The sequence below is a fragment of the Balaenoptera borealis genome (genome assembly GCF_965194805.1).
Source record: "Balaenoptera borealis genome assembly, chromosome: X".
NCBI lineage: Eukaryota > Metazoa > Chordata > Mammalia > Artiodactyla > Balaenopteridae > Balaenoptera > Balaenoptera borealis.
The window spans coordinates 47413286-47423125 of NC_138881.1; the positions used below are offsets into that span (position 1 = coordinate 47413286).

A 9840-nucleotide genomic window follows, 5' to 3' on the forward strand; every position below is an offset into this window, starting at 1 on the left:
TTGGCATTCAAGGCTTGCCATGATTTGAAAGGGATGGGAATTTGGGGTACTAGAACTGGAAGAAAGGAAGGGCTGTGTCTAGTGTGAAATAAAGCCCTGTAGATGGGGGGAGAGAACCTAGGAGGCAAGAAAGTGGTGAGCTGATGTCACAAACTTGGAGGGAGCAACAATTTAGAGAAAAAGTCAGGAGAACAGAAGCCCACCATGAATATCTGTGAAGTATGTGTATACGTGTGCATGTGTATGTTGAATTGTCCATAGAACATAGGGATTCATATTTTATTTGCATAATAGAGGAAAAGGTGACTTCATAAAGCAGAAGACATAACCATTTGAACTACTTTTGATATAGGAAACATATTGAATATTAATTCTATAACTGACCACTGTGTTGACTTTTATTATGGTTTCTAACAACATTAATTGATGCTCTCAGGTTGTCCAGGTCTGCATTCATATACTCTGTAATTAATGATAATGTTGTCTACTTTCAATTTTTTATACATCTTATTTTGTTTTCTTGAATAGACCCAATTATTGATACTTATGTGAATTTATTACGTGGTAAAGGTGCCATTTCAAATCAGTGGGGGAAAAGATGGATTAATTTGCACATGGTGTAGGGATGAGGCTATATTTTTGTAAAATAATTAATCCTTATACAAAATAAATGGAGTGATCAAACATTTAAATGCAAATAATTAAGCCATAAAACTGCTTGGAATAAAAGCAGTGATTATTATAACATAGGAGTGTGGAAAGCATCTCTAAGCATGAAGCAGAATCTAGTCATGGTAAAGGAAAACCTGATACATTTCACTACATAATAATTAAACCTTTTTGTATAGCAAATATTATCCTAAATAACATGAAAAATATTTGTAGTATATGCAACACATAAACGTGCAAGAGACATTGCTGGTAGAAATGTTATTCTGTGTATCTTTTTAAAGTTGACAAGTTTTGTATCAAAATGGAGTCAGCACTGCTTGTAATAGTAAATAAAAAATGGAAACAATCTAAATGTCTATGTATCTTGGACTGGTTAAATACATTATGGGACATTTACAGAGAAAAGATTATGGAGCAGTTAAGAAAAATGTGCACTATGGAAAGCTGTTTAGAATATATAACTTGGAAAAAAAAACACCAAACCCTGGTCACAGAACAGTAGGTATAGTGTACCATTTGTGGGGAGAAAACCCAAATAATTAGTATATAAATAGAAACAAATCTGGAAGAATGTATATCAAAACGTTAATAGTGGTTGTTTCTGGGGCATGAGATAAGGGTGGCCTTTCATTGGTATGTTACATATTTCTGCATAATTTGAAATTTCACAACTACAACACGTTACTTTTGCAATAAGCAAAAATATATATATACATAAAAATAAATATATTCAATGAATGAATCGCTTTGAGGCGGTGGTTTTGGTTTGGAATGGCTTCAGACCGAGCCTGGTACAGTGGCATAAACACGGGCTTCGGCGTCAGACAGCCCCGAGCGGGGCCCCATTGCCCCACCCCCGAGGAAGGAGAAGGGGGGTGGCAGGGGGCTGCGGAAAGGGGCTGGGCTGGGCTGGGCTGGGCTGGCTGCAGCTCTAGTCCAGGAGGCTGAGACTTCGAGAGGGACTGAGAGAGGGCAGACGAATTCCGGACTCGCTAGAGGACAAGGTGAGGGACGTTGAGATCGGGGTTTCCAGACAGTGGTTCCAGTCCACTCGAACCTAGAGCCAGGCAGGTGGGCAATTTTTACTGCACCACTGAAGCTAGGGGAGAGGTTACTCGGAGTGGGATGTAGGCAACGAAGACGACCGAGAGAGTAGGAGGCTGTATGGACTGGAGAGCAGAGGCTAGTTGAGGAAGAGGGGGAGAAAAACTGGGAACCGGGCGTGTTGAGTAGTGGATGGAGAATATGAGGGGGAAGGGGAATACTGAGGGGAAGTGGAAATTCAGAGAAGAAAACAGGGGATGTAGAGAAGGGTTAAGGAATACTGGGGGAGGGGGTGCAATGGTAGCATGAAGGAGGATGTAAGGAATGGGAATAAGGAATTCTGTGGGGTAAACAGGAACAGCGATGGAGAAATAGGGAGCAGGGAGCAAGGCAGAGGGAATACGGAGTGGTACGGAGTGGGGGATAAGGAATGAGGAGCGGGCGGGGGGAAGGGCAGACTGGCTGGGACGGAGGCCCCCTAGGGAGGCGGAAAGGGGCGGGACCACTTCCGGCCTGGAGGGGGGAGGGCAGTCTCTGAGTTTATGAGGGGCTTAGAGGGAGTGGACGCACTCAGGAGTAGTAGAAAGACGAGGTGAGCAGCGAGGCCCAGCTCTGGATCCGAGCCCGGGAGGGGTCGGCCCCACCCTCTGGGATCTGGAGAAATCCTGCTCTAAGGACCGGATCGTACCGGATCCATCCGGCCGGGAAGGGAGGGCACAGGACCCTGTTTGGCTGGGCCCAAGATGGAATCACTAGCTCAATACTGATTTGAGGAGGGGGGTGTATTAGGGAAGGGGCGGAACCAAGATGCGCTTGGCCCCTGTTTGGAGAGGGGCGTATAATGAAAAAGGGCGGGACCGGACGGTGCTGTGGACTTGGGCTGGATGTCGGTAGGGGAGGGGCCTGGACCACCAGACGCTGCGACAATTTGAGAGGGAGGCTTGTTGGGGAGGGGGCGGGACCGAATGGTACTACGAACTTGGAGAGGGGCGTGTTGGAAAAAGGTACTGGACTGAGTCTCTATTACGCATGCGCACTATGGATCTCTGGAAAGGGGCGTGTAGTGAAGGGCCAGCTTGGAGACGAGCCAGCTGCCGAATGCGCATGTGCACGGTGGACATCAAAGAAAGAGCTTCTGCTGGGAAAGCGGGCGGGGCTGAGATGGGCCCTGCAACGGATGCGCATGCGCACTGTCGACTTGCGGCTGGGGGGGGTGTGCACTGGGAAAAGGGGCGGGGTCCTCAGAGCTGCCGCGCTGGCACATCTTCCTGGAGTAGGGGAGGGTACGGCTGCAGAGAATTGAGATCTAGGCGCTCTGGATTACTGAATTTGAGAACGGAGTCCTTGGGGGGTGGGGGGAAGGTTTGGGATTGGGACCCTAGGGAAGGTGGGTATCAGCCTCCAGGCAGAGCGGGAGAGAGGACGTTAAGTGAGCTCGCCTCTTGACCCAGGCCTTCTCTTCTTCAGGCTCAGCTCTTGCCAGGCCAACTTGAGACATGTCTGACACAAGCGAGAGTGGTACGGGTCCAACCCACTTCCAGGTAAGCCCTCCTTCTGCCCTCTCCCTAGCTGCTTTTGCTCTCCAGCCCCTGTTGCTGCCCCAAATCTCTTGGCACCTCCCCTCCCCAGCCCTTCTCCATCTACCTCCCTGCTTCGTTGCCGCCTCCCTCCCCCAAGTAGAGGGAGGGAGGAGGGAAGGAAGGAGGGAGGAAGGAAGGCAGGCGGGAGGGAGGGTAGGCCCGCCCCTCTTCTGCTCAGAGGAAAGGGAGACCTTGTTGGGCTGAGGTGGTCAGAGCACACTGCAAGTAGGAGTTAGTATAGGTCAGAGAAGTGAGGCCCTGGAATTTTGGGGCCATTTGCCTAGTTGGGGGTGGGGAGAAGGTCTGTGAGCTTCCCTGTTTCCTCTTGCAGGCTGAAGCTTCAGAAGAGGACCGTGGCTTGAAGATGCAGACCCTATTGACAGTGACCCAGAACTTGGAGGTCTCAGAGACACCGAAGGCCTCAAAGGCACCAGAGGTCTCAAAGGCCATGAAGGTCTCAAGTGCTGCAGGAGTTTCAAAGACCACAGAGGTCTCAAAGGCCACAGAGGCTCAGGAGGTATCTGCCACTCAGGCCTCAGCTACCACTAAGCTGACTGATACCCAGGTTCTGGCAGCTGAAACGAAGAATCCGGCAGCTGAAACCAAGATGCAGAATACTGACCCTCAGGCTGTGACAATGCCTGCTACTGAGACCAAAAAGGTCAGCTGTGGGGCTGATACGAAGGTCAATACAAAGACCCTGGAGACTGAGGCTGCTGCCTCTCAGGCTCTGGCAGATGAACCTGAGCCTGAGGGTGCAGCTGCACAGGCTCAGGAGAATCAGGATACTCGGCCCAAGGTCAAGGCCAAGAAAGCCCGAAAGGTAAGACCCTTGTCTTTCTATTTCTCTCAGTTGGTTCATGGTTCTGTAAACCTTTAGAAAGTTCCCTCTGCTCATCAAGGCTGTGGCGGGACACTAAGAGAAATGTGATATAATTCCTGTTTTCAGAAAGCTCACAGAATGGTGGGCACGTGAGACAGGAATACGAACAGCTGCAATCTGAACGAAATGCAGTTTATATTTACATATTAGCTACCATATGTCAGGCCTTAAGCTAGGCACATTCACACAGGTTATCTCATTAAATCCTGAAAGTAATCTAGTTTTGTAGAGAAGGAAGCTGAGTCCCAGAGAGGTGGAGTGACGTGTCCAGGGTGGTATAAGCAGAGCCAGTGGTGCACACAGGAGGAGAAGCCTCAGGCCCCACCCTTGGGTTGCTCCTGGCCTGGTGGGAAGGTGAAACTCCTGCTTGGAAAACAGTGAAAGACAAATCCAAGACTCAGGCTGTTACTACAAGGATGGGATTAGAGGGGACTTCAGGAAGAGAGAAGATGAGGAAAAAGGACCATCTGCACCATCTGGCAATGTTGTGCTTGCTCTCCATTGATGCAGGTGAAGCATCTGAATGGGGAAGAGGATGGCAGCAGTGATCAGAGTCAGGCTTCTGGAACCACGGGCGGCCGAAGGATCTCAAAGGCCCTAATGGCCTCAATGGCTCGCAGGGCTTCAAGGGGCCCCATAGCCTTCTGGGCCCGCAGGGCATCAAGGACTCGTTTGGCTGCTTGGGCCCGGAGAGCTTTGCTTTCTCTGAGGTCACCTAAGGCCCGTAGGGGCAAGGCTCGCCGCAGAGCCGCCAAGCTCCAGTCATCCCAAGAGCCTGAAACACCACCACCTCGGGATGTAGCCCTTTTGCAAGGGAGGGTAAGAAACCTGTCCTCTCCACTCAGCGTTATTCACTGCTTTGCCTGCCCTCTTCTCTGCCATCCTCTCAAGTCTTCTGCAAGCATGTTTTGATCGTTCCATCTTTTCCTCCTCTCCCAGGCCAATGATTTGGTGAAGTACCTGTTGGTTAAAGACCAGACGAAGATTCCCATCAAACGCTCAGGTAGAGTTCTACTAACCCTCCTTTCCCCCAGCTCTGTTCTCCATTGCCCTCTCCCCCATGTGCTGAGGGCATTTCTTGCTCTCCTGCTCCCACTTATGTCCTCCTAAAGTTCTAATGGCAGTAGTAGTACCTCTGTTCATTAGCTCAGAACCTGTTTGTGCCACCCACAGCAGGGTTGGTAAAGGGTCTTTAGTTTGGGTATGGGGGCCACCCGGCTTCACTTCTGCCCAGGTGCTCGCAACACTCTCCCCTTGCAGACATGCTGAAGGACATCATCAAAGAATACACTGATGTGTACCCTGAAATCATTGAACGAGCAGGCTATTCCTTGGAGAAGGTGAAGGGGCGGACCTGGGGGATGGGTGCAATGGGGTAGCCTTGAATCAAACAAAGGTGTACATGTCTCTTCTGGGGGGGTACCACAGAGACTAATCCAGCCCCATCACTGTGAGGATGGGCAGACAGTGGCCTAGCAAGGGGCATAGACTAGCTTGAGGTCACATAGCAAGTCAGTGGTAAAATCACAGCTAGGACCCAAGCCACCCAGCTTAGTCCTGACTTCTGTCCACTGCTGGACATGTCCTATAATGTACTTCAGATGCTCATCTCTCCCTTTCATTCCCCACTCTCTGGCTGCCTAGATTCCCACTAATCACAAAGATGATGTTGATTAAAAGTAATGCATTTGTTGCCTGTTTGCCATGTGCTGGCCACTAAACTAAGTGCTTTAAGTGCATTATCTCACTGATGTTTCTCTCTCTCTCTCTCTCTCTCTCACACACACACACACACACACACACACACCCCTAGGCACAGGGGGAGCTGTGGGATGCCCAGGAAGCTGAATTCTGTGATCTCACAAGCTGTTTTCCCCATCCGCAGGTATTTGGGATCCAATTAAAGGAAATTGATAAGAATGACCACTTGTACATTCTTCTCAGCACCTTAGAGCCCACTGATGCAGGCATACTAGGAACGTAAGCTGGGAAAGGGCTGGGGTGGGAGGGAGGCTTCTGCTTTTGCCCATGGTACTACTCCATCCCTGTCCTCTCCCCACATCACCTTAGGAAGTCAGGAAAGACAGAGCCTAAAAACCCCTATTCTAGCTCCTGCACGTAGTTGGAGCCCTGCACACAATAGTGATACCTGATTATGATTGACTGGAGGATGTAGAAGCCTGAGGCAGGTCATTCCTACTGTCAAGTTTTCTGTATCTCCAGAAGCTTCCCTGTTGTTGCTTGTCTCTTCCTATTGACCTTGGTAGAGTGGTTCTCAAGGGAGGGCTTCCTGGTATGGGTGAATCATGAGGGTTGAAGGGCAGGAACATCAGTGGGGCCGTGCCTAGAATTCTATTGGAGCTGAGGGGTCTGGAAGAGAAAGAAGGGACTCACATTGGCTGGGTGTCCGGGTTGTACTGGGTTGACAAGTACAAGTACAATTCTATCCTCTCAGCAACCTGGGGAGAGGAGAATGTGATTTTCCCATTTTATGAATAGGAGAGTCTAAGTGCCTTGCCCAGGGTCACATAGAGCTTGAAGCACAGACTGGGCAGAATTCTCTCATATCTGAAGAATCTGGGAGAAGCTAGCCTAGTGAGCTGGCTGGTGTGTTTTTTTTTGCAGATGGCTGCTGGATGTAAACCTTCTCTCTGTCCCATTATTCCCCTAGGACCAAGGACTCACCAAAGCTGGGTCTCCTCATGGTGCTTCTTAGCATCATCTTCATGAACGGAAATAGGTCCAGTGAGGGTGAGTGGCTGGGCTGGCAGCTGAATGGGGGATCATGGTCAGAATTCCACATGTTCATTTTCTATCCCTGTTTCCTTTTGCCTCCCCTTGCAGCTGTCATCTGGGAGGTGCTGCGCAAGTTGGGGCTGCGCCCTGGGTATGATTGGGCTCTGTCAGTGCTTGCTGTCTGTGTTGTCCTTTGGCAAGAGAAGATGGTCCCAGGATTGCATCAGCCTGGTGGTCTGGTGGAGTGGGCGGGGTTGCTGGACTGGGTAGAGGGTCCAGGGTTCTGACCTGGGTGGATGGGGAAATGGTCCTGAACTCTGCTGTCTGTCTCACTGACTCTTGGGCTTCTGTGGAGCTTCCATCTTATGTTGGAAGCCTCTTTTCCATGTTGGAAATGTCTCTGCCCACATCTGGGAAGTGCAACAGCCCTGATTATATTTATCTATGTATGCAATTATGTATGTATGTATGTATTTTATCATTTTCTGCTGTCAGGATACATCATTCGCTTTTTGGGGATGTGAAGAAGCTCATTACTGATGAGTTTGTGAAGCAGAAGTAAGTGTCTGTCTAGTGTTCCTGTGTTCCATGCATTTTGCCTGTCTTAGAACTGAGTAATAAAGCTGTGGTGCACGTGCGTGTGCGTATGCAGGTGGTAGTTTATTCCTGAGGTAGTGGCAGAGAACAGAAGCACACATTTACTGACCTACTTGTACTCTCACATATGCCTTTGGAACAATTCTTCAAGGGAGGGATTGTCATCACCAGTATTGTACGCGTGAGGAAACTAAAGCTCAGAGAAGTGAAGTAATTTGCTCAGGGTTATTATACAGGTAGCAAACGGAAGAGTTGTATTTAGATCCTGGCCCCAATACCTTGGTTCTTTTTTACTATGCTAGCTAGGGCTTCATAGAAATTAATCTCCATAAAGAAATGCCATAGAATGGTAGCTTTAAGCAGCCAGGTACTGTGCTGGGGTCTTGACTAGTACATCTCATTTCATTTTCATAACTACCCTGCAGAATAGCTGCTGTCACCTCATCCCCTGTATCAGTTGAGGAGCCTAGGGCTCGGAGAGTGGAAGTCTGAGCATGGCCCCGGCTGGTAAAGGATCCATTTGGACCTGAAGCCCAGACCTCCTGACTTTTCTGGCCAGGGCCCACCCTGTTCTTGGTCCTTGGAGAACATGTGGGCACTCATACAGGTGTACCAGCACACACCTGTGGGCTCACACACAAATGGTCGAGAGTATGTATGGAGTCCACTGCTCTTGGTTGACTGTTTCTTCCCGTACAGTCATTTTCTAGGGTGGACTGTCCCAGGGTTCAGCCAGGCCACGGACGAGCCCCATGGTGGGGTGTGCTCAGAGCAGGGGGCCTGAAGAAATGGCTCCTCTGTTTACAACACACCCAACAGGAACCTGGGTTATTGTGACAAGGGGCACAAAACTCATGGCCTTCCTATGAACAAATACCCTACACGTGCCCCCTGCCCCTCCACATGGCTGCTGGGCAGGACCAGTGAGATAGGGCTGAATATTGGAAGAAAAGCTGCAGTATTTAGTGGGGGAGTTTGCCACCTAAATGCATGAGTGGGCCATGAGTGGTCTTACAGACATAAAGGCTTTGAACCTCTCTTTTCAAGGTACCTGGACTATGCCAGAGTCCCTAATAGTAATCCGCCTGAGTATGAGTTCTTCTGGGGCCTGCGCTCTTACTATGAGACCAGCAAGATGAAAGTCCTCAAGTTTGCCTGTAAGGTAATTGGAGAGCTGTCCAAGCTTGGCATACCAAGAGCATGGGGTGCCACTGTTTGGGGTAGGCTGTGTGCAGAGCAGCCTGCAGCTCATGCATGAACATTCTGAAGCCTGTATTAATGTGCAAACACTTTATCTGAATAGTTTAATCCTTACAACTGACATGTCATTGCCTTACTGCAGATGAGAAAACTCAGGCTCAGAGAGGTTGTCAGGTGTTATGTCCAAGGTCGCAGAGATAGTAAGTGTCAGAGCAGGGATGGAATATTAGGTGTATAATTACTAGTAGTATTTATTGTATTACTATAATTTGCATCCTGTAGGCACTCAATGCTCAGATTCTGATCCTTCAGATGGTTGTTATTCCTGTTTCAGGTACAAAAGAAGGATCCCAAGGAATGGGCAGCTCAGTACCGAGAGGCAATGGAAGCAGATATGAAGGCTGCAGCTGAGGCTGCAGCTGAAGCCAAGGCAAGGGCTGAGATTAGAGCTCGGATGGGCATTGGGCTCGGCTCTGAGAATGCTGCTGGGCCCTGCAACTGGGACGAAGCTGATATTGGACCCTGGGCCAAAGCCCGGATCCAGACGGGAGCTGAAGCTAAAGCCAAAGCCCAGGAGAGTGGTGGTGCCAGCGCTGGTGCCAGTGCCAGTGGCAGCTTTGGTGCTAGCACCAGCCTGACAGCCACTCTCACGTTTGGGCTGTTCGCGGGCCTTGGTGGAGCTGGTGCCAGCACCAGTGGCAGCTCTGGTGCCTGTGGTTTCTCCTACAAGTGAGATTTCAGGTATCTATTTAGACTTGGGGGCAGCCGGGCCTCATGGGAATGGGATGAGGAGCTGGGTGGTTATAGGAAGGCCAAGGTTGGAGGACCACATGGAGAGTGTGAGAAAACACTACTTTTGGCATTTTATTCCTTCTTTTTTGGTGGATATCAATTGACTTTTTGATTTTCTTTTACTTGTGTTTTCAGATATTCCTAATCCCAGCAGTCTTTCTCTTCGAGCCAGGGTGCATCCTCAGAAACCTACTCAACACAGCGCTCTAGGCAGCCACTATCAATCAATCGAAATTGACATTCTACATTAAATCTATTTGCCATTTCTGAGTTTATTGCTTTTTTTGGTGGGCTGTCACATTTTGGTATCACATTTTAAAATGAATTGGGAAAGTT

The 9840-nt window shown here is 49.3% G+C and overlaps 1 protein-coding gene across 5 annotated transcripts; it reads left to right on the top strand.

Annotated features, from left to right (window-relative positions):
• Positions 1 to 1525: 1525 nt before the first annotated feature.
• MAGED2 (MAGE family member D2) lies at positions 1526 to 9774 on the top strand. Of its 5 annotated transcripts, none has more exons than XM_082376627.1 (13): positions 1526 to 1676; positions 3184 to 3257; positions 3628 to 4119; positions 4690 to 4998; positions 5119 to 5182; positions 5440 to 5519; positions 6065 to 6159; positions 6851 to 6930; positions 7024 to 7066; positions 7411 to 7473; positions 8560 to 8674; positions 9047 to 9453; positions 9640 to 9774. In XM_082376627.1, exons 2-12 carry the CDS (start codon positions 3213 to 3215, stop codon positions 9443 to 9445), a joined length of 1785 nt encoding a protein of 594 aa, XP_082232753.1. In that variant the 5' UTR covers positions 1526 to 1676; positions 3184 to 3212; the 3' UTR covers positions 9446 to 9453; positions 9640 to 9774. The 5 variants fall into 5 exon arrangements, with proteins under 5 accessions (XP_082232753.1, XP_082232756.1, XP_082232754.1 ...); XM_082376630.1 differs by lacking the exon at positions 1526 to 1676 and adding an exon at positions 1719 to 1743; XM_082376628.1 differs by lacking the exon at positions 1526 to 1676 and adding an exon at positions 2232 to 2308.
• Positions 9775 to 9840: the final 66 nt, after the last annotated feature.

What these genes read in the sequence shown, in the direction of transcription:
- MAGED2 (XM_082376627.1), top strand. Translation starts at nt 3,213, where the DNA reads ATGTCTGACACAAGCGAGAGTGGTACGGGTCCAACCCACTTCCAG. An exon ending in GATGCAGGCATACTAGGAAC is followed by an intron (nt 6,160 to 6,850) that starts GTAAGCTGGGAA and finishes TTATTCCCCTAG; the next exon opens with GACCAAGGACTCACCAAAGC. An exon ending in TCCTCAAGTTTGCCTGTAAG is followed by an intron (nt 8,675 to 9,046) that starts GTAATTGGAGAG and finishes TTCCTGTTTCAG; the next exon opens with GTACAAAAGAAGGATCCCAA.